The 25,535-nt window shown below is 43.6% G+C and overlaps 1 protein-coding gene across 1 annotated transcript; it reads right to left on the bottom strand.

The window, feature by feature from the left end:
• Positions 1 to 3,990: 3,990 nt before the first annotated feature.
• On the bottom strand, positions 3,991 to 25,274 carry LOC131935567 (uncharacterized). The gene is made up of 10 exons (XM_059292042.1): positions 25,074 to 25,274; positions 20,075 to 20,241; positions 19,798 to 19,856; positions 15,471 to 15,560; positions 15,157 to 15,342; positions 10,035 to 10,219; positions 9,261 to 9,367; positions 8,979 to 9,135; positions 7,200 to 8,749; positions 3,991 to 7,098 (listed from the first exon to the last, which is right to left on the bottom strand). The coding sequence occupies exons 1-10, from the start codon at positions 25,112 to 25,114 to the stop codon at positions 7,073 to 7,075; spliced, it is 2,568 nt and encodes an 855-aa protein (XP_059148025.1). The 5' UTR covers positions 25,115 to 25,274; the 3' UTR covers positions 3,991 to 7,072.
• Positions 25,275 to 25,535: the final 261 nt, after the last annotated feature.

The following is a 25,535-nucleotide window of genomic DNA, read 5'->3' on the forward strand; positions in this document are numbered from 1 at the left end:
AGCGCCTCTAGTGGAGGAATGAAAACTATGCCGCCGTATCGGGGGGTCACGTGACAACAGGGGTGTGTCGCGACGCAAGCGGACTAAAAAAATTGTGTCACAGGTGGCTTGTGTGACAACCACCCGGCGTCAACAAGGCTGGGTGGTCACAATAGGTTGGTGGATTGGATGGGTGCGTACACAAGTTGTGGATGGGTGCTCACAATAGGTTGGTGGATGGGTTGGTGGATGGTCACAATAGGTTGGTGGATGAGTGCGTACACAAGTTGTGGATGGGTGCGTACAGTTTAATGGAGGGGTGCGTACGCAAGTATTGGATGGATGCGTACAGTTTGATGGATGGATGGTATAAGTTTGATGGGTAGATGGTACAAGTTTGATGGGTAGATGGTACAAGTTTGATGGGTGGATGGTACAAGTTTGATGGGTGGATGGTACAAGTTTGATGGGTAGATGGTACAAGTTTGATGGGTAGATGGTACAAGTTTGATGGGTAGATGGTACAAGTTTGATGGGTAGATGGTACAAGTTTGATGGGTAGATGGTACAAGTTTGATGGGTAGATGGTACAAGTTTGATGGGTGGATGGTACAAGTTTGATGGGTAGATGGTACAAGTTTGATGGGTAGATGGTACAAGTTTGATGGGTAGATGGTACAAGTTTGATGGGTAGATGGTACAAGTTTGATGGGTAGATGGTACAAGTTTGATGGGTTGATGGTACAAGTTTGATGGGTGGATGGTACAAGTTTGATGGGTAGATGGTACAAGTTTGATGGGTAGATGGTACAAGTTTGATGGGTGGATGGTACAAGTTTGATGGGTTGATGGTACAAGTTTGATGGGTGGATGGTACAAGTTTGATGGGTTGATGGTACAAGTTTGTTGGGTGGATGGTACAAGTTTGATGGGTTGATGGTACAAGCAACTTTTTGGTTGATTGTGTCCAGTGTTTTTTCCAGACTTTTTTCTCCGGTGGGGGGGGGGGGGGGCACTTGAAATTTTCGGGGGGAGGGCGGTAGACTTTCTTCGGGGGGGGGGGGGGGGGGGGCGCACACTGTTAAAAGTATATATTTTCTGTATAAATTATACAAATTTCATTTCGTTCGGGGGGGGGGGGGGGGGGTGGTAGAATTTTTTCGCCCCCCCCCCCCCCCCCCCCCCCCCCCCCCCGAAGAGATGCTTGGAAGAAAACTCTGATTGTGTCGTACAAGACAAGTTTATTATGGCGTGGCTACAATTTTTACTTTCTCGTATATACGAAGTATAGAGAAAGTATTGTAATCGTGATACGAAAAAACATAATTTTGCAATCTTGTCCGTATGTCTGTGTGTCTGTCTGTCTGTGTGTCTGTGTGTGTGTAAACACGATAACTTGAGTACCGTTACAGCTAGGTTGATGAAATTTCATATATAAGTATTTTTTCAAAATCGTAGATCCGTATCAACTTTTGAGCGATTTCCGATAACCGGAAGTGGTACTTTTTCTACTTTGAATTTTTCAAAAGCCTATAACTTGAGTACAGAGTTTCTTCCAGGTATCTCTTCGGGGGTGGGGGGGCGAAGCCCCCCCCCCCCCCCGATATTTTTTACCGCCCCCACCCCCCCCCCCCACCCCGAACGAAATGAAATTTATATAATTTATATAGAAAATATATACTTTTAACAGTGTCCGCCCCTCCGAAGAAAGTCTACCGCCCCCCCCCCCCGAAAATTTCAAGTGCCCCCCCCCCCCCCCCCGGAGAAAGTTTGGAAGAAACACTGCTTGAGTACTATTTCAGATAGATAAATGAAATTTCACATGTAAGTAAAAGATCTAATTCTCTATCTTCTGTCAAATTTTGAGTAATTTCCGTTGACCGGAAATACTAATTTACGCTATTTCCGATTTCTCAAAAAACGCATGTAAATTTATAAAGTACAAATAATATTGCGCACTATTATGCACTTTTTTATTTGGCGTTCACTTGGTGTGCAATTCTTTTGTCTACGAGATTTTATTCTATTTTTAAAACTTTAAGTATTTAAAATGGGTTAAAAATCATGTCTATAGCCCGAGTTCCCATCCCCTGTTGTTTTATATAAGAATATTCGAGAAAGTTTAGGGGAGATCACTCCCTGTTTATTTTATTACTATTATCCCATCATAAATTACTATTCTGATTTAGGCTTTTTTTTTGCACAAGGGAGGTAAACAGAATAATGTCGTTTTAGTAAGATCATTTTATCCTCTCCCTTACGTTACGTGCTTTGTGAGGGAGTGGATGTGTAGCCGGCCATATACAGTGGCGTAGCTAGGGGAGGGAGGGTGGGGCGGCAGCCCCTGGCGCCGACCCTAAGGGGGCGCCAAAAGGTCGTAGAAAAATTAATTGAAAAGCTCATTTTAAGCCAGTGTTTCTTCCAGACTTTTTTCTCCGGGGGGGGGGGGGGCACTTGAAATTTTCGGGGGGGGGGGGGGGGGGGGGGTAGACTTTCTCCGGTGGGGGGGGGGGGGGTGGCGGACGGACGGACACTGTTAAAAGTATATATTTTCTATATAAATTATATAAATTTCATTTCGTTCGGGGGGGGGGGGTGTAGAATTTTTTCGGGGGGGGGGGGGGAGGGGCGCCATGTATAAGATGTAATTGGCCCATGTATAGGGTTGTTGGCCCATGTATAGGATGGTTGGCCCATGTGTAAGATGTAGTTGGCCCATGTATAAGATGTAGTTGGCCCATGTATAAGATGTAATTGGCCCATGTATAAGATGTAATTGCCCCATGTATAGGGTGGTTGGCCCATGTATAAGATGTAGTTGGCCCATGTATAAGATGTAATTGGCCCATGTATAGGGTGGTTGGCCCATGTATAGGGTGGTTGGCCCATGTGTAAGATGTTGTTGGCCAATGTATAGGGTGGTTGGCCCATGTATAAAATGTAATAGGCCCATGTATAGGGTAGTTGGCCCATGTATAAAATGTAATAGGCCCATGTGTAGGGTGGTTGGCCCATGTATAAAATGTAGTTGGCCAATGTATAGGATGGTTGGCCCATCTATAAGATGTAGTTGGCCCATGTATAGAGTGAAGTTGGCCCTTGAATACGATGTAGTTGGCCCTTATATAAGATGTAGTAGGCCCATGTATAGAGTGAAGTTGGCCCTTGAATAACGTAAAGTTTTTTTGTGTACTAGTTGATAACCCAAATCGCTTTCTCTCAATATACTCTGAAGCGAAGGACAGTAACTCTTCATTTAATGGCTGAAGTACGGGCATTGCCATATAAAGGCTTGCGGGCCTTGTCATATAAAGGCAAAGGCCTTACAGATGCTTACGGGCCTTAAAAATAAGGGCTTATGGACATAAAGATAAAGGCTTTATATTTAATTGGCTACAGGCCCTATGAGAGAACTACTTGATGGTAGTAAAAGTTTTTAATTCCAACTTTTATCAAGGATCCCACAGGCCTTATGAGAGAACTACTTGATGGTTGTAAAAGTTTTAAATTCCAACTTTTATCAAGGATCCCAGAGGCCTTCTGAGAGAACTACTTGATGGTTGTAAAAGTTTTTAATTCCAACTTTTATCAAGGATCCCAGAGGCCTTATGAGAGAACTACTTGATGGTTGTAAAAGTTTTTAATTCCAACTTTTATCAAGGATCCCACATCGTCTGGAGGAGATAGCACGATACTACAAGGGTGATTTTAATGTTCTTTCTTTCCTATCTCTCAACACTTTCTTGGTTTCTATCTAGTTAGGTTGCTTGATTCATCATAATTGTTGGCTGTCTCTCAACACTTTCTTGGTTTCTATCTAGTTTGGTTGCTTGATTCATCATAATTGTTCTTTGGCCAGAAAACTAGGCTTTCCTCCACCAACAGGAAAACTATTTTATAATTGTGATTCTCAGTGATTAGGATTGTATTTCATAATTTATACATTTGATTCTCTATGTTTATGGCAATGTTTGCACTTAAAACTGTAAAAATAAAGACAAAGCAAGAAGCTGAGGATAAATGTTTTATTGATGGGTACACTCTGGGTGACCAAAGATTCAGTGCGGTAGTGAACATGAAGGCACATGAAAACACAAAACTTGCAACAAAGATTCAGTGCGGTAGTGAACATGAAGGCACATGAAAACACAAAACTTGCAACAAGAGAGGCTGATACAACACATCAAAGGCAGGTATAACACACACAGCCAGGTAACTTAATCAGTCAGGTGACTGTCACTCAGGTAACTTAATCAGTCAGGTGACTTCAAGTTGGACAGTGACAACTAGACAGGTGGTAGAGTGGTCTTTAGACTGGCCATCGCTATGACCAGTTGTTAGATAATGGTGACCATACAAAGTGAATGCCTGGAGAAAATACCCAGGCCCCAGGCGTGCCAGCATACCAGTATAGACACTAGGTACTTTCTCGCTGATTCCTTCTTAAGTCACGGTAAGGGGCCATCTTCCTAGATCTATGGGGGCCATCTCCCTAGAATTATGGGGACCATCTCCCTAGAATTATGGGGCCATCTCCCTAGAATTATGGGGACCATCTCCCTAGAATTATGGGGGCCATCTCCCTAGAATTATGGGGACCATCTCCCTAGAATTATGGGGACCATCTTCCTAGATCTATGGGGGCCATCTCCCTAGAATTATGGGGACCATCTCCCTAGAATTATGGGGCCATCTCCCTAGAATTATGGGGACCATCTCCCTAGAATTATGGGGACCATCTCCCTAGAATTATGGGGGCCATCTCCCTAGAATTATGGGGGCCATCTCCCTAGAATTATGGGGGCCATCTCCCTAGAATTATGGGGACCATCTCCCTAGAATTATGGGGACCATCTCCCTAGAATTATGGGGACCATCTCCCTAGAATTATGCATACTTTAACTAAGCCAAGAGTATGTCCAGCATACAATGTCAAGGCCGTACCTTTGAACTTTGTTTTCTCACCTCTACGGCCAGCGTAGAGTCAAAACAAATAGTCAAAATACAGAAAATATCCTCTGGGAGAGAACTTGGCTAGACCCCGCTACTGCCCTATATCCAGGAAAAGATTTAGTCAACGTACATGAGACCACTCTTGTCAGTGAGGGCAGATGTCAAATGTGTCACTGTACCTGTCTCAAGCTGCTGGCATATCATCACAGAGAATATAAGACACAAACAGTCATGTGACCTGCACATGAAAGTTAAATCAATGATTAAAAATTGAAAATTTAGCCAACATTTAAAGCCAACAATCTAAAGTCAAATGCATAAAGGAAAATTATGAGGGTGATAGATATACACAGTATCTAAGTCATCTGACTTTGGTTGTGCGATGATGATCAAGTCAAAAAGTCATCCAATATTAAAATGAGAGCACAATGAACAATAAAAGTCATATGACATTAATAAGACAAGTAAACAAGTCATCTGACATTTTGCTCATGACATTTAAAGATGAAACAACAAAATGTTTGTTTATAATATAGTTATAAGAAAAACATTCTCACCTGTGTGATCAACACACAGGTAACATCACCTGAGTGATCAACATACAGGTAACATCACCTGAGTGATCAACACACATCAAACATCATTATCACACACAGGTAACATCACCTGAGTGATCAACACACAGGTAACATCACCTGAGTGATCTACACACAGGTAACATCACCTGAGTGATCAACACGCAAGTAACATCATTATCACACACAGGTAACATCACCTGAGTGATCAACACACAGGTAACATCACCTGAGTGATCTACACACAGGTAACATCAGCTGCGTGATCTACACACAGGTAACATCACCTGAGTGATCAAGACACAGGTAACATCACCTGAGTGATCTACACACAGGTAACATCACCTGAGTGATCAACACACAGGTAACATTATCACACACAGGTAACATCACCTGAGTGATCTACACACAGGTAACATCACCTGAGTGATCAACACACAGGGAACACCACCTGAGTGATCTACACACAGGTAACATCACCCTAGTGATCAACACACAGGTAACATCACCTGAGTGATCAACACACAGGTAACATCACCTGAGTGATCAACACACAGGTAACATCACCTGAGTGATCTACACACAGGTAACATCACCTGAGTGATCAACACACATCAAACATCATTATCACACACAGGTAACATCACCTGAGTGATCAACACACATCAAACATCATTATCACACACAGGTAACATCACCTGAGTGATCAAGACACAGGTAACATCAGCTGAGTGATCTACACACAGGTAACATCAGCTGAGTGATCTACACACAGGTAACATCACGTGAGTGATCAACACACAGGTAACATCACCTGAGTGATCAACACACAGGTAACACCACCTGAGTGATCAACACACAGGTAACATCATTATCACACACAGGTAACATCAGCTGAGTGATCTACACACAGGTAACATCACGTGAGTGATCAACACACAGGTAACATCACCTGAGTGATCAACACACAGGTAACATCACCTGAGTGATCAACACACAGGTAACATTATCTGTATGATCTAAACATTGGCTTTTTAAAGCTACAGGTAAATAAAAAAAAGGTATCTTTCATTTTGAGCATTGATGATTTCATTAAAAAAAATTATGTTTATAAAGATGAATAAAAGCAAAGCGAAAAATTTAAAAATAAATAAATTGGAATGCTTAAAATTTGTATCAATGAAAATAGTGAATTGTAAACTTTGATAAAGCTTTGAGGAATCATTATGCAACATTATGTTTCAATCTTTTGGTCCAATCATTTGTTACAAATAACAAGAGGCATGAAATCTACTGGAGCTACAAAAAGACAGACGCAGCCATTCGACTCATCTGGAGGTAAAGTTTGTAAAAGTTGTCAAGCAGACAAAGTCTTCAAACAGCAAGACATTTGTCTTCTTGCCGCTGTCCTGCAGCTTGATGACAGCAGATGTCACCGTCACTGTCCGGCAGTGCACTGGTGACATGGGCCTGATGTCACTGTCAGCTGATCCAGCAGCCTGGTTAGAGATGAATGACAATATGCCATACTTTGTGGAGGGGTGTAGTTGTACTCTACAGGAAGCCTACTGGCCGTGTTTGATCAGGGAACCTGCAACAAGAACATTCTCTTCAGCAACATAACTCAATCAATTATATTGCACATTTGTTTTTCAAGTCAAAAATAACTTGTAAAAAAAAAATGTAACTAACCCTGTGGTGGCAAGAAAAACTCTGTCATGAAGTCCAGCTTCAAGTCCTCGGGCATGGTGAGGACATCCCGCTCTTTCATTGGACACAGGTCCTCTCTGTCCTGCTGAACATGGAGGACATTGAGTGCCAGATCCAAGGTGAAAGTGGAGTGATCATCCAAATAGTCATCCTCTCCGGCCAGCGAAGAGGTATTGGACTGTGGACTCAACTCCCCTTCCATATGGTCAAGTGGCAAGCTGCATGGGGACTCCATGAAGAAGGGTTTCTGATAGGACTGGGTGAACTGGTCATCAGAGGCCGAACTGTCCAGCAGTGAGCCGCTCATGTGCAGTGGTGACATGCCGTCATCAGAGAAATAGCTGAGCAGGTCCTGGAGGTTCTCCTGGGCTCCTGCAGGGGTCAGAGCTCTGGGCCTTCCTTCAGCAGCCGTCTGGAAGTCTGGGGTAGGAAGCAAGTACGACTCTGGCATGACTGCAGGCTCAAGATCCTGTTGGCCAGACAACATAGAGGGGACATGGACTGGGCTTGACCGCTCCTCTTTCAATGCTGCAAAGTTGGGTATGTTTTCTACAGCCAGCTCCAGGCACTCGCTCTTGATGTCACAAAGCTCTGGCATGTCCTGTGGCACAACTTCCATCTCTGGCAATGCTTTTGCTAATGGTGCTCTCAGTGTGTCGAAAAAGTTATCAATATCAATAGCATCAAAAACTGGAAGTTCCTTACTCTTCTTGGCTGCGTTCCCTGCAAGTTCCTTACTTTTTCTGGCCGTGTTCCCTGCTTGAGCACACAGCCTGATAGCTGGGGCTTTGGGTGGCAAGTTCTCCAGCGCTGCCAGTTTCTCCAGAGCTTGTAGGATGTTGACTCTCCCAGGGTCATCCCTGACCTCCAGCACCTCACTCTTCACATGGACATACGAAGGCTCAGGAGACGAAATAGGTGAGGGGTCAGGGGTGAGGTAGGAGTCAGGCAGGTTGACATCAGGGACCACCTGCTCAGAGAACCTGGACATCTTGGACATGAGGGGCGGGGAGTACCTGCTGCACTGCTTGGCTGTCATCACACCCACCCTGTAGTTGAGGGGCTGTAGGACCTGCATTGTCTGACCTTGGCATTCAGAATGGGCAGCAACCTGTCCAAAGTCTTCCAGCAGAGGAATGCCTGGCTGTGTACTGGAGTAGCTGGCTCCTCCTGGGTTGCCCTCCCAACTTGTCTTGGCCACCTTGCTGGGCTTACAAGAACCAGCTTGGCCCTGGATCTTTCTCTTGAGGATAGCCTTGAGCTGGTCTGACTGGACATTGGCCATCTCAGACTTGTTTAACCTGATGGGGGGGACCACTGGGTTGTACAGCCCATTGTAGGCTGCGGGGTGCCCAGAGATGTAGCTGGGAATGTTGCTGGGGTAGGGCATCATGGCAGGGGGCATCCAATGACCACTGCTGGCGTCTGAAGGGCTCACTGCGGACTGTTGGCCTCCCCACAGTTCATGGGGACGGTTTGGGAACACGGAGAACATATGGCCTTGAACTTTGATTTGGTAGGCTTCCTGGGCACTGTAACAATAGGCAAAGATTTGGATAAGTCTCAACATTTTTATCAGGCAAAGATTTGGATGTCTCAAGATTTTATCAGCAAGGATTGGTGTTAGGTCTTAACATTTTTATCATTTATTTTAAAATCTTTCCAGAAATAAACTGTACTTTTGGTGAAGTGTAGAAAAATTCTCAAGAGCCCATGTTCTGAGTGTGTGATCTACACACAGATATCTCAAGGTAAACTTACTCAATAACTTGATTGATGCACACTATCAAAGGGTCGTCATTCTGGGCAGCTGTGGCCTGTCTGACGTGCATGACAATGTTGACCCACAGCAGGCTGCCATCTGCCTTCAACATGCGGACAGTCATCATACAGCCCATCTCATGGTTAGAGCGAATTACTGGCAACACAAACAGGGAGAACACATCAACAAGAGGCTCACATTAAGTCACACGATAAAAAATGTTCAAACACCAGTTCAAATAGCAGTTAGACTTTTTTATATAAGAAAAAATTTTTGCTTACGTTGCAAATGTTTATCTTTTGCTTCATGGATGTCTTCTGGGTGCAACATGGCGTACCATGACTTGTTGCTCAGATCCTCACAACTGTAGCCTAGATGGTACTCAGCACTAAATAAACAAACACACGAGGTCAGCACTAAATAAACATAAGGGTAGGTCAGCTCAGACTTGCGTTTTAGTGATCTCAACAAACATTAGGGTAGGTCAGACTTACGTTTTAGTGATCTCAACAAACATTAGGGTAGGTCAGACTTACGTTTTAGTGATCTCAACAAACATTAGGGTAGGTCAGACTTACGTTTTAGTGATCTCAACAAACATTAGGGTAGGTCAGACTTACGTTTTAGTGATCTCAACAAACATTAGGGTAGGTCAGCTCAGACTTGCGTTTTAGTGATCTCAACAAACATTAGAGTAGGTCAGACTTACGTTTTAGTGATCTCAACAAACATTAGGGTAGGTCAGCTCAGACTTGCGTTTTAGTGATCTCAACAAACATTAGAGTAGGTCAGACTTACGTTTTAGTGATCTCAACAAACATTAGGGTAGGTCAGCTCAGACTTACGTTTTAGTGATCTCAACAAACATTACGGTAGGTCAGACTTACGTTTTAGTGATCTCAACAAACATTAGGGTAGGTCAGACTTACGTTTTAGTGATCTCAACAAACATTAGAGTAGGTCAGACTTACGTTTTAGTGATCTCAACAAACATTAGGGTAGGTCAGACTTACGTTTTAGTGATCTCAACAAACATTAGGGTAGGTCAGACTTACGTTTTAGTGATCTCAACAAAGGCCATATCCAGCTGGTGCACAGTTTTAAAGACCATTGTGTTGTTCTGGATGAGATTTTCTTTCAGGTCAGGGGTGATGAGGGGGGAGCAAGTGGCCATGAACACACTCTCAGCAGGACTCTCTGTGGCTGTGGTGCGAATAAAGTGACCACGCACATGCATCACCTGCAGAGTTCAAATTGTATTGGTGTTACAACTACTTGATCAAATTTTATTGGTGTCAACAAGTAGATCAAATTTTATTGGTGTCAATTACTAAATCAAAGTAAATGCTTATTTTATAATTTGTGACCTCATTGTGAAGTTGGCTCAGCTTGAATGACTGACAGAGTGACTGGCTGAATGACTGACACTAGCTGACAATGAGGACAGTAGACTGACATGTATGAGTTATTGAATGTACATTATGGTACAGGCAATGACATGTATGATCTTCAGTAGAGTAGCTCCCCTTTAAACTGGCAGGTAGAAAATTGTCTCCCCTAGGCTGGGAGGCTAAGGGTGACAGGTCATTATTTAGACCTGCTGCCCGGGGCACTGTTTTCTTTTGTAGGTCATAAATTAAAACCAATAGTTCATTTGCATATGAGCTTGTGTGAAAGGCTGTTGTACAGGTGTTACAAGTCCAGGTAGTGTGTTGGTGTAACAAGGAGGGCACCAAGCAAACATTTCCTGTTGTTGAACTAGTTAGCTGAGCTCTGTCTGTTGTTTTAAGAACCATCTTACTATAGTTAGACTTGTGTAACCAGATCAAGACAAAAACACACTTAATGGGCTATGACAACCACTCTAATAATTAAAGCTAGCGGACCTTAATCAGACTAATTGACTGGCATGATGACTAGCTTGATGCATCTATTTGAGTGTCCCACTAGGACATGTCCCACTAGGACATGCCATTAAAGACATCATGAAATCCAAGAGTTGTCATATCATAGCAGTAATTAACTTGGACAGCAGCAATGCATAATTAGAATTAAACAAATATTTATTTCTGAGCCAAGGTATTTTCAAGTTACATTTGGGGCTTTCTAATTTAATAAAACAAGCGGCTTTAGTGTTTTAATTACTAAAATAGAACTGTTATTAATTATTAAAATAAAACTTTTATGATTTGTCGTCAACATTTTTTTAAAAATGACGCTGACATATAGGCTTAGGTGATACCTGCAGCAGTAAAGATGTACTTCACCACATGACTTTACATGTGATGCTGCAGACAAGGAAGTGGCCAGACATACAAGGACAGGAAGTGGCCAGACATACAAGGACAGGAAGTGGCCAGACATACAAGGACAGGAAGTGGCCAGACATACAAGGACAGGAAGTGGCCAGACATACAAGGACAGGAAGTGGCCAGACATACAAGGACAGGAAGTGGCCAGACATACAAGGACAGGAAGTGGCCAGACATACAAGGACAGGAAGTGGCCAGACATACAAGGACAGGAAGTGGCCAGACATACAAGGACAGGAAGTGGCCAGACATACAAGGACAGGAAGTGGCCAGACATACAAGGACAGGAAGTGGCCAGACATACAAGGACAGGAAGTGGCCAGACATACAAGGACAGGAAGTGGCCAGACATACAAGGACAGGAAGTGGCCAGACATACAAGGACAGGAAGTGGCCAGACATACAAGGACAGGAAGTGGCCAGACATACAAGGACAGGAAGTGGCCAGACATACAAGGACAGGAAGTGGCCAGACATACAAGGACAGGAAGTGGCCAGACATACAAGGACAGGAAGTGGCCAGACATACAAGGACAGGAAGTGGCCAGACATACAAGGACAGGAAGTGGCCAGACATACAAGGACAGGAAGTGGCCAGACATACAAGGACAGGAAGTGGCCAGACATACAAGGACAGGAAGTGGCCAGACATACAAGGACAGGAAGTGGCCAGACATACAAGGACAGGAAGTGGCCAGACATATAAGGACAGGAAGTGGCCAGACATACAAAGACAGGAAGTGGCCAGACATACAAGGGCAGGAAGTGGCCAGACATACAAGGCAGGAAGTGGCCAGACATACAAGGACAGGAAGTGGCCAGACTTACAAGGACAGGAAGTGGCCAGACATACAAAGACAGGAAGTGGCCAGACATACAAGGACAGGAAGTGGCCAGACATATAAGGACAGGAAGTGGCCAGACATACAAAGACAGGAAGTGGCCAGACATACAAGGGCAGGAAGTGGCCAGACATACAAGGCAGGAAGTGGCCAGACATACAAGGACAGGAAGTGGCCAGACATACAAGGACAGGAAGTGGCCAGACATACAAAGACAGGAAGTGGCCAGACATACAAGGACAGGAAGTGGCCAGACATACAAGGACAGGAAGTGGCCAGACATACAAGGACAGGAAGTGGCCAGACATACAAGGACAGGAAGTGGCCAGACATACAAGGACAGGAAGTGGCCAGACATACAAGGACAGGAAGTGGCCAGACATACAAGGACAGGAAGTGGCCAGACATACAAGGACAGGAAGTGGCCAGACATACAAGGACAGGAAGTGGCCAGACATACAAGGACAGGAAGTGGCCAGACATACAAGGACAGGAAGTGGCCAGACATACAAGGACAGGAAGTGGCCAGACATACAAGGACAGGAAGTGGCCAGACATACAAGGACAGGAAGTGGCCAGACATACAAGGACAGGAAGTGGCCAGACATACAAGGACAGGAAGTGGCCAGACATACAAGGACAGGAAGTGGCCAGACATACAAGGACAGGAAGTGGCCAGACATACAAGGACAGGAAGTGGCCAGACATACAAGGACAGGAAGTGGCCAGACATACAAGGACAGGAAGTGGCCAGACATACAAGGACAGGAAGTGGCCAGACATACAAGGACAGGAAGTGGCCAGACATACAAGGACAGGAAGTGGCCAGACATACAAGGACAGGAAGTGGCCAGACATACAAGGACAGGAAGTGGCCAGACATACAAGGACAGGAAGTGGCCAGACATACAAGGACAGGAAGTGGCCAGACATACAAGGACAGGAAGTGGCCAGACATACAAGGACAGGAAGTGGCCAGACATACAAGGACAGGAAGTGGCCAGACATACAAGGACAGGAAGTGGCCAGACATACAAGGACAGGAAGTGGCCAGACATACAAGGACAGGAAGTGGCCAGACATACAAGGACAGGAAGTGGCCAGACATACAAGGACAGGAAGTGGCCAGACATACAAGGACAGGAAGTGGCCAGACATACAAGGACAGGAAGTGGCCAGACATACAAGGACAGGAAGTGGCCAGACATACAAGGACAGGAAGTGGCCAGACATACAAGGGCAGGAAGTGGCCAGACATATAAGGACAGGAAGTGGCCAGACATACAAAGACAGGAAGTGGCCAGACATACAAGGGCAGGAAGTGGCCAGACATACAAGGCAGGAAGTGGCCAGACATACAAGGACAGGAAGTGGCCAGACATACAAGGACAGGAAGTGGCCAGACATACAAAGACAGGAAGTGGCCAGACATACAAGGACAGGAAGTGGCCAGACATATAAGGACAGGAAGTGGCCAGACATACAAAGACAGGAAGTGGCCAGACATACAAGGGCAGGAAGTGGCCAGACATACAAGGCAGGAAGTGGCCAGACATACAAGGACAGGAAGTGGCCAGACATACAAGGACAGGAAGTGGCCAGACATACAAAGACAGGAAGTGGCCAGACATACAAGGACAGGAAGTGGCCAGACATACAAGGACAGGAAGTGGCCAGACATACAAGGACAGGAAGTGGCCAGACATACAAGGACAGGAAGTGGCCAGACATACAAGGACAGGAAGTGGCCAGACATACAAGGACAGGAAGTGGCCAGACATACAAGGACAGGAAGTGGCCAGACATACAAGGACAGGAAGTGGCCAGACATACAAGGACAGGAAGTGGCCAGACATACAAGGACAGGAAGTGGCCAGACATACAAGGACAGGAAGTGGCCAGACATACAAGGACAGGAAGTGGCCAGACATACAAGGACAGGAAGTGGCCAGACATACAAGGACAGGAAGTGGCCAGACATACAAGGACAGGAAGTGGCCAGACATACAAGGACAGGAAGTGGCCAGACATACAAGGACAGGAAGTGGCCAGACATACAAGGACAGGAAGTGGCCAGACATACAAGGACAGGAAGTGGCCAGACATACAAGGACAGGAAGTGGCCAGACATACAAGGACAGGAAGTGGCCAGACATACAAGGACAGGAAGTGGCCAGACATACAAGGACAGGAAGTGGCCAGACATATAAGGACAGGAAGTGGCCAGACATACAAAGACAGGAAGTGGCCAGACATACAAGGGCAGGAAGTGGCCAGACATACAAGGCAGGAAGTGGCCAGACATACAAGGACAGGAAGTGGCCAGACATACAAGGACAGGAAGTGGCCAGACATACAAAGACAGGAAGTGGCCAGACATACAAGGACAGGAAGTGGCCAGACATACAAGGACAGGAAGTGGCCAGACATACAAGGACAGGAAGTGGCCAGACATACAAGGACAGGAAGTGGCCAGACATACAAAGACAGGAAGTGGCCAGACATACAAGAACAGGAAGTGGCCAGACATACAAAGACAGGAAGTGGCCAGACATACAAAGACAGGGAGTGGCCAGACATACAAGGACAGGAAGTGGCCAGACATACAAGGACAGGAGGTCAGACATACAAGGACAGGAAGTGGCCAGACATACAAGGACAGGAAGTGGCCAGACATACAAGGACAGGAAGTGGCCAGACATACAAGGACAGGAAGTGGCCAGACATACAAGGACAGGAAGTGGCCAGACATACAAGGACAGGAAGTGGCCAGACATACAAGGACAGGAAGTGGTCAGACATACAAGGACAGGAAGTGGCCAGACATACAAGGACAGGAAGTGGCCAGACATACAAGGACAGGAAGTGGCCAGACATACAAGGACAGGAAGTGGCCAGACATACAAGGACAGGAAGTGGCCAGACATACAAGGACAGGAAGTGGCCAGACATACAAGGACAGGAAGTGGTCAGACATACAAGGACAGGAAGTGGCCAGACATACAGGAAGTGGCCAGACATACCTTCACATCCCCAAAACCAGACTGGCGCTTCAACGTCCTGGACATGTTCATCCTACAAAAGAAGGTCACATCTGAGGCAGAATCCTCGTCCAAGGAACTTCCCTGGAACAGCTGTGCCCGCACAGCGCCATGGTCCCTCTTGTCAACAATATCAAACAGACTGTCCCCCTGTGTTTTCATGTCCACCTGCAGGAAACAATGGGAGCAACTTCTCAGTAATATTCTTACAACTTTTACATTTTTTGGAACATGTCCTGTATGTGAAACATGTTCTCTGAGTACTGCAGATGTTCTGCAAAAAGTTTTTGACTTACCATGGAGTGACCCAGAAAGTCTGTGACATTTTCAGATATGTACAAAAGTTTTCCCTCCCTGGTGGTGACCAGAAGAAAGCCAGTCAAAGCCTGTTGGAAGGAAAATGTTGATACTCAGCTCAACTAGATTAGTTCGGATACTCTACTCAGCTCAACTAAAACAATGTACACCATTTCATTTGAATGGGGTTAGTACATTGGCTCCAGGTCAAAAAACCTCAAGACATAAACCCCTGGATGAAAAACCCCGACGGAGGTTTATATAAATATAAAGAGTCAAAGTTTATGTTTGTAGTACAGGGGTCTGACATAAAACAGATCTATCACCTTCTACATGTGTGTCTATAGGTTAAGATTTGCACTGTTACATTTCTCAGGACAGTAATCTCCCTCAACTTTCTTAGCTCAGTTGCATCAAGTCCTTCAACAATTTACTTAACGCTCGTAAGTCAACTGTTTTATGTGCAGCAAGAGATGTTGTTTTCCATTTGGTGATTTTAAACAGGCCAACAATCTCTTTTGGTCACTTAAACTGTGATTTTAAACAGGCCAACAATCTCTTTTGGTCACTTAAACTGTGATTTTAAACAGGCCAACAATCTCTTTTGGTCACTTAAACTGTGATTTTAAACAGGCCAACAATCTCTTTTGGTCACTTAAACTGTGATTTTAAACAGGCCAACAATCTCTTTTGGTCACTTAAACTGTGATTTTAAACTGGCCAACAATCTCTTTTGGTCACTTTAATCATAATTACAATAACTTGGGTTTATCACAGTCTGTATACAACCGCATGCTTCCCCCATGATCCATTTATATAAAGGCCTCATTTATTGTGCACTCAATCACAGACACACACACACACACACATATATATATATATATATATATATATATATATATATATATATATATATATATATATATATATATATATATATATTTATTTATATCAATATATATAGTGTTAGTCTGATAACAAGAGATTGTATAACATTAACAATAGCACAATAGCAATAGCTGATTATAGTATTAAAGTGTATCTAGGCCTTGTAACAAAGGTTTTTTTGTAAACTGAAGAGATTCATTGTGTTAGACAATAAGTATGATAATGATCTGTAGATTTTAAGACAGAAAATCCTGTACTTGTGAACAAGAGCCCCCACATGGCCAGGGAACATTCCGTCATACAGCTATCAAATCAAACAACAGCTATCCACTGTGATGATCCAAACATAGAAACAAAATTTTTCAAGTGTGACTCAAGAGGTTTATTTGACATGACGTCAGAGTGACGTCTGCAAGTACAATCCAGTCCAACAAAAACAACAATCACCCCCTACAGCTGTAAAAACACATCTAACTGGTGCAGACCTGACCTTATATTCACTTGTTAATTAAATGTGCTGTAATTAACTTGTGTAATTAAATGTGCTGTAATTAACTTGTGTAATTAAATGTGCTGTAATTAACTTGTGTAATTAAATGTGCTGGTAATTGACTTGTGTAATTAAATGTGCTGAAATTAACTTGTGTAATTAAATGTGCTGTAATTAACTTGTGTAATTAAATGTGCTGGTAATTGACTTGTGTAATTAAATGTGCTGGTAATTGACTTGTGTAATTAAATGTGCTGTAAATAATTAACCTGTGTAATTAAATGTGCTGTAATTGACTTGTGTAATTAAATGTGCTGTAATTGACATTGTCATGACTTGCTAGTGTTGATACTTGTCATGACTTGCTAGTGTTGATACTTGTCATGACTTGTTAGAGTTGATACTTGTCATGACTTGCTAGTGTTGATAGTTGTCATACGTTGCTAGTGTTGATAAGACGCCAGCATGGTGAAATACAGCACAATTTACAAGGGTTAAGTTAAACAGCCAGAAGTTCTAGAACAATCCATACTCAGGTCACGTGAATTAATCCCATGAATACCCGGATGTTGAAGCCCGTACCATTCTACTAATCATTATCCACCACTTATAACCAGTGACTAAATGCCAGTAGAAACCAAAGACCCCCCCCCCCCCCCCCCACAGGTGTAGCAGTGAACAAATGTCACCATTAGCAGTGCCGGGTCCTGCAATTATTGCATAACCGTCCTACTTTTTCTCGATATCTCGTCACAAGTGAAAAGGTCAGGTGACGTCACCCGGGTTATCACCGTCATTCGGGCTGGTGTTGATTTGAAGACGTCAACAGACTGCTTTCATAGTCTACTTTCTTTCACAGTCTGGTATTGTTACTTCCTTTCATAGTCACAGTCTGGTATTGCTACTTTCTTTCTTAGTCACAGTGTGTATTGCTACTTTCTTTCATAGTCACAGTCTGGTTTTGCTACTTTCTTTCTTAGTCACAGTGTGTATTGCTACTTTCTTTCATAGTCACAGTCTGGTTTTGCTACTTTCTTTCTTAGTCACAGTGTGTATTGCTACTTTCTACTATCAGATAGGCCTACTGTATGTTGGTTCCTTTCTTTAATTCCTAAAACACCTGCATTAAGTTTTGAAGGATATCTACAATTAGTCCCGAAGGACTAATTCTCTAATTTTTAAAAACATCTCCAATCTCTAGTCCTGAAGGACATCTAGCCTTGAAGGACACCACAGGTCCTCTAGATATCCGGGAGTTGGAATGTAAAAAAACAAGCTGTTTTTACACCTCGAGCCCTGCCTGAATAATTAACTCCGCAGTCTGACTATTTTTAGCCCTATGATGTAAGACTAAATTACTGCCAGAGCGAGGCTAACACGGGTCTGGTCCTCATTTGAATACCTGTCACCTGACTGTCACCTCACACACCTGGTGACGTCAATGCTATTTTGTTGGGCCTGTGTCTAGCACAATGAGGGGTCTGGTGTCTCCCAGCAGCGTGTGTTGTGGCAGGAGCCCGCCATTTCGCAACAGCAGGCGTGTTGGAGCGCTGATAGCCGCAACGCTTCTCGTTGGGAAAATCTTTAACCCAGTTCTGCCTGCCCGTGTTTTCTAGATAATTATTTTTATCTATTTCCCATTGCCGGGCTAATGCTAGGCAATCACCGCTAGGGCTGGGGGAGGGGGGGGGGTTGGATCAATGGCTACAACAACACAGCGAAGCAGGCTGGCGGACTATTGACAAACACCCATACGTAAGACCAATGAATACACAATACTGGAATATCGACTTGTTTGTTAGAGTAAAATTATGTACGATACTAAAGGTCAAGGACAGCTTGGGGTTACCGCGCGGAAGGGCGTGGCCGGAGGTAGTAGTCTAAGAAAGCCCCGCACTGCTCATGCGCACATTTAAATATCACGTGACAAACGCGTAGGCTGATAGATCTTTAGGCTACAGAACATTAGTAAGGTTATCTTACGTCTTGACTTAACGAGCACCTACCGAGTAAGAAAACCACACGTTACAAATTACCTTTTTAATCAAGTAGGTCTAGCCTACTTTCTTAAAACACTTAGGGCTACTTGATTTTATAACAGATTTAGAGCCACAAACGTAATCTTAATTCCTTAAACTCAAACGTACAAGTCACCTGAATTCAGCCATACAAGTCACCTAACTTCAACCATACAACAAGTCATGTAACTTATGCCATACAACAAGTCCCCTGAATTCAACCATAAAGTCACCTAACTTCAGCCATACAACAAGTCACCTAACTTCAACCATACAACAAGTCATGTAACTTATGCCATACAACAAGTCACCTGTATTCAACCATAAAGTCACCTAACTTCAGCCATACAACAAGTCACCTAACTTCAGCTATACAACAAATCACCTAACTTCAACCATACAACAAGTCACCTAACATGAGCCATACAACAAGTCACCTAACATGAGCCATACAACAAGTCACCTAACATGAGCCATACAACAAGTCACCTAACATGAGCCATACAACAAGTCACCTAACATGAGCCATACAACAAGTCACCTAACATGAGCCATACAACAAGTCACCTAACCTAAATCCCCAGCACCTTGTATCACATGACTCAGACAAGACTCAGCAATCACAAGTGTATGAGGCAGTGACACGGAAACTATCCGTGCTTTAATTCACAGTGTCAAAAGGTAGGACGGCTAGAGGAAGATTAGAAAAGTTGAAGGTAGGACAAAACTGTCAAGCCTATAAAATTATCACAGTACGACAAATTTGTAAACTAGTTGAAAATAGTTTTAGGTAAGGATTTGTGGATATGTGGGTAGGTGGATGATGAAGTGGGATCAAATTGGGCTGTCCTTACTCCTACAATTCTTGAATACAAAGGCAGAGTGTGTGTGTGGTGGAGTGGGGGGGGGGGTAAGCAAATACAAACTGACCTGGAAAAAGTCCAATGACTCTGGCAAATGAAAAGGTTCTTGAGATTTGGATCGAAAGACTGAAAGAAAAAAAAACCTGATTAGATGAGAAAATCTTGGTCAGACATGTGATGTGTGGGGTGGAGGTTAATGTTGCGTGGCGTTATAAGGCCATGAATGGTGTTGATTGAAGGACCATTAAATGGCAGGGAAAATCAGATGTTTGAGCTGCTTTAGAAGAGTATATGTGGCATATGATGACATGACAGATGACATGTAAAAGGACTCTCTGACTCACGTTTGTGTAAGACGTTACATTTCCTAATGTACACGCAGGTGAGCGACATGATCTGGAGCTGAGACAGCCGTTGTCTTGACGACTCTGGCAGGGGAAGTAAGTCTCGCATGGTGGCTATCTCAGCATTTATTTGATCCCGGCGCTGCTTAGATGCCCCTTTGTTAGATCTGAGGAGAAAAAACGCCACATACCTGACCACAAGCTGACGATAGCCTAGCTACAAACGACGCCACATACCTGACCACAAGCTGACGATAGCCTAGCTACAAGAAAAACATCGCTACATGCCTAGCTATGTGACCTAAAGGCTAAACTACATTGACCTGACAGGCCTACTTCTATGATACTGAGAGGCCTAGCTCTATGACCCTGAGAGGCCTAGCTCTATGACCCTGAGAGGCCTAGCCACCAGCCTAAAAGCGCCGACTGGAGCCAGTATTTACTAACAAACTTGCTGCGATAAGGCCAACCACCTGCACTGTTCACAGCGTCACTCGTGCCGCGGCCAGAAATTAATTAGTAGCCGATAGATTAGAGGTGTGTTACAGGTCAAGCTCCAGGCAAATTGGGTAACTGGTGTGTCAAAGATGCGAGCCTATGCTTCCATTACACGCTAAACTTAACACCATAAGCCCACGCATGTTTTCATAAGATGGCATCTCCACGGTGCCTGGAGCCAGGGAAGACGACGTAGTGCTATTAGCGTACAATGCTAGCAGCGCTTGACGGCGAATAGTTGCAATAATTGCAGGTGTAACCGCGCGACACTGCACGCATCGCTCGGGTCTGTTCCCGTCTAGATCAGACTGCGGTTGTGTCGAAATGACCAAGTCACGGTCTAAGACAAACTTGCAGGCCTATAATTGATCAGCTGAGAATGGCATTACAAATGTCAGTAGCTGCTGGAACAGCCACAGTTGTCATGGCTGAAAGCTCGTGTAGATACATGACGTCATCGTCACGTCACTTCGACTGGAGGGGGGGGGGGGATAGAGTAGGCCGACAGACGAGCACGAAATAAGTCTAACAACATGACACTACCACATAGGGCTACGATCATCACACTACCACATAGGGCTACCATCATCACACTACCAGATAGGGCTACAATCATCACACTACCAGATAGGGCTACCATCATCACACTACCACATAGGGCTACAATCATCACACTACCACATAGGGCTACAATCATCACACTACCAGATAGGGCTACAATCATCACACTACCACATAGGGCTACCATCATCACACTACCACATAGGGCTACAATCATCACACTACCACATAGGGCTCCAATCATCACACTACCACATAGGGCTACAATCATCACACTACCAGATAGGGCTACAATCATCACACTACCAGATAGGGCTAACATCATCACACTACCAGATAGGGCTACAATCATCACACTACCACATAGGGCTACAATCATCACACTACCAGATAGGGCTAACATCATCACACTACCATATCGGGCTACAATCATCACACTACCAGATAGGGCTACAATCATCACAATACCACATAGGGCTACACTCATCACACTACCACATAGGGCTACAATCATCACACTACCAGATAGGGCTACAATCATCACACTACCACATAGGGCTACAATCATCACACTACCAGATAGGGCTAACATCATCACACTACCATATCGGGCTACAATCATCACACTACCAGATAGGGCTACAATCATCACACTACCACATAGGGCTACACTCATCACACTACCACATAGGGCTACAATCATCACACTACCAGATAGGGCTACAATCATCACACTACCACATAGGGCTACAATCATCACACTACCAGATAGGGCTAACATCATCACACTACCATATCGGGCTACAATCATCACACTACCAGATAGGGCTACAATCATCACACTACCACATAGGGCTACACTCATCACACTACCACATAGGGCTACAATCATCACACTACCAGATAGGGCTACAATCATCACACTACCACATAGGGCTACAATCATCACACTACCAGATAGGGCTAACATCATCACACTACCATATCGGGCTACAATCATCACACTACCAGATAGAGCTACAATCATCACACTACCACATAGGGCTACACTCATCACACTACCACATAGGGCTACAATCATCACACTACCAGATAGGGCTACAATCATCACACTACCACATAGGGCTACAATCATCACACTACCAGATAGGGCTAACATCATCACACTACCATATCGGGCTACAATCATCACACTACCAGATAGGGCTACAATCATCACACTACCAGATAGGGCTAACATCATCACACTACAAGATAGGGCTAACATCATCACACTACAAGATAGGGCTAACATCATCACACTACCACACAGGGCTAACACTACAAGATAGGGCTAACACCAAATACCCTCCCATCATGTAAGCATGTATACTTACAGACTTACGCACGCCCCCCCCCCTACCAACATAAAAGCTTAACAAACGGACGTATCCCTGAACTTGAATGAACTGCTAGTTCGTGTGCTGACTGACCCGGGGCAGTTTACGACTTAATTGCCCTACGTTAATTACAAATGTAGGCATCTAACAGGGGAGAGGAAAACTGCGCAAGGGCATTTTTTTGTTTTCTTAAATCAGAGCCTTTATAGAGATTAACAAAGAATGAGCACGAACATATTTTTTTTTGTTTTCTTAAATCAGAGCCTTTATAGAGATTAACAAAGAATGAGCACGAACATATTTTTTTTTTGTTTTCTTAAATCAGAGCCTTTATAGAGATTAACAAAGAATGAGCACGAACATATTTTTTTTTGTTTTCTTAAATCAGAGCCTTTATAGAGATTAACAAAGAATGAGCACGAACATATTTTTTTTGTTTTCTTAAATCAGAGCCTTTATAGAGATTAACAAAGAATGAGCACGAACATTGTAGCATGGTAAAACACTTTTCCAACAAATATGACAAAATGAAGTGTACGAGCTGACCCGCGGCGTATCATACGCTGCAATTTAGACGTTTTATTTTCTACTTTTCAGTACTTCATAGTTAGTGAATTTGACTCTCCCATTCCCCCCCCCCCCCCCCCCCCCCCCCCGCGAAAGCAGCTGTCCGTGACAACAATGAAAAGATCAAGCAGAACTTCGTACCTCTCCTGTGTTTCAAATAGCTTAAAAGCTAACTTATCTGCCCCTAACAGCCGTTACTAATTCGACCCGGCTCTACGATTATGAACATTCGGGGTGCACCTTAGCTCACCAGAATTGTTGTGGTGGGGTGGTAGCTATATGCCTAGAGAGCGAGAGAGTAACGGCGTGCGTTTACGTGGTGGTGTCTCGCATGGTCCCTACGATGAGAATTATATATATATAGATAGATGAGTATAGTATAATTAGTGGTGAAATAATGGCCCGAACACACACCGTGGTGAATTTTGTTGGCCGTAATATAACAGTATCTTCCACTAGGAAGATAAATGTTCTAACGGGAATTCCGCCAATGACTAAATTTGAACTTCTCAATTGGAGGAGGACAAGCCCGGAGTGATATGAAACCTATGAGAAACTAATTAGTTCTTTGACCAAGTAGGGTATTCGGTCCTCATCTGAGCTAATTACATGCAGTGTCTACAGGTGAGGATAGTAGGCACTAAGTTGTGCCACAAGAGATGAAACAGTTTGAGAACCTTTAACAAACCCACCCTGACTATATCCTGTTATTTTAGACTTGAATAAATCCCAAGTTCTATTTTCGTACCGGCAATCAAGGATCTTTAGATGACGTCACTTAAATCCACAGACTCGTGGGTAACAGAACAATTTCAAGCGACGAATTTTTCGCACACATTTAAATTCACGGAGATAGATCTAGAATATATTAATTATTTTTCATTTGAGCTATTGGTTTACTTGTAACTTTAAGTTTGGTGAATGGTAGTCTAAAATAATCTACATACGGACAGAAGGACAAATGTAGATTCTAGGTAGATCTAGATTCTAGATGTCTAGATCTAGTTCTAGATCTATGAGTCTAAACAATCATCCATTATTTTTTTCGAAGTCACAGTGACATAACAATTCATAACATTATATCATTATAGAATCTACATCTAGATCTATAATCAGATCTGATCTAGATCTCTAGATCTAGATTTTTAGAATCTAAAAAAAGTAGATCTTGATCTAGATTCTAGACTAGGATTTTAAATCTAGAGATCTAGATTATTAGATCTACAATAATATACATCACATCTTAATCTAGACGAGATCTAATCTAGATCTAGATATAGATCTAGACAGAGGCGTAGCGACCCCTCCCGGCGCCCGGGGACAAACTTTCGATTTGCACCCCCCCTCGAACTTTTCATTTACACCCCCCTCCCCCTCGAACTTTTCATTTGCACCCCCCCCCTCAAACTTTCGATTTGCACCCCCATCGAACTTTTTATTTGCACCCCCCCCCTCAAACTTTCAATTTGGCGCCCCCCTAAGGTCGGCGCCCGGGGACATAGATCTATGTCCCCCCCCCCCCCCCCCCGCTACGCCTCTGGATCTGATCTAGAAATCTAGATAGATCTAGATCTCTATATTAGATTCTCTAGATCTGTATCTAGATTCTAGATCTAGATCTAGAGGCTAGATCTAGATAGACCTACATATCTAGAGAATCTAGATCTAGATTATATTATAAGTAGATCTATAAGCAATATAGAAATCTAGAAATTAATCTAGATTTCTAGATCTAGATAAGTCTAGATCTAATAATTATAAGGCCTAAGGCAGCCGAAGGATTATCAGGAATATTTATTTTAACAGTTCAAAATCAGACGATTAGATCTAGAAATCTAGATCTGAATTTGATTGGCCCTACCGTTACAAACACTACCGTTAGGCCAGCTTGTTAGGCCTACTTTACTTAAACTTTAGATGACTAAGACAAAAGGCCGACCATTGGTTATTGAATAGATTATGCAATCAATGGAAGTTTTATCAAGACGACTTACCTGTCGAAATCCAGCAGAGCTAGTTCGTCAACAGGTGACATTTTAAAACATTAGTTTCCGATTCGAAAGGGTTAAAAAATAAATGATTGAAGTATAGGGGTTGGTAACTTGGTAAATAAAAAAATGTAAACACCAAGTAACTTTTAGGACAAGACGGTCCAGCCGCCTTGTATCGCCTGCGACAAATCCTAAGTGATGTCACTTGTCCCCGCTATATAAAGCTCGCGATTCTATGGGCGTGCAGTCACGTGACTCAACGATTGGCTGAGAATGATTCCCGTCAGCCATATTGCTTTTTTGCATAAATAAACTGTCACACACCAGGCCTCATCTAAATGTGTAGTGGGAGCTGGGCTTAATCACAGGATAACCCAGTAGAGTAGAACACTAGATAGTAGAGTATATCAAAACAGGGGGTGGTGGAGTATATCTAAACAGGGGGTAGTGGAGTAGATTCTACAT

This window comes from Physella acuta, unplaced genomic scaffold, assembly GCF_028476545.2.
Source record: "Physella acuta isolate Inbredline_101_S28 unplaced genomic scaffold, ASM2847654v3 ptg000148l, whole genome shotgun sequence".
Classification (NCBI taxonomy): domain Eukaryota; kingdom Metazoa; phylum Mollusca; class Gastropoda; family Physidae; genus Physella; species Physella acuta.

Bases quoted from the DNA above. Each gene is read 5' to 3' on its own strand.
- LOC131935567 (XM_059292042.1), bottom strand. From the start codon at position 25,114: ATGTCACCTGTTGACGAACTAGCTCTGCTGGATTTCGACAG. The intron at 19,857-20,074 runs GTGAGTCAGAGA...TTTTTCTTTCAG, and splicing joins ATGTAACGTCTTACACAAAC to TCTTTCGATCCAAATCTCAA. The intron at 9,368-10,034 runs GTAAGTCTGACC...TTGTTTATTTAG, and splicing joins TTTGTTGAGATCACTAAAAC to TGCTGAGTACCATCTAGGCT.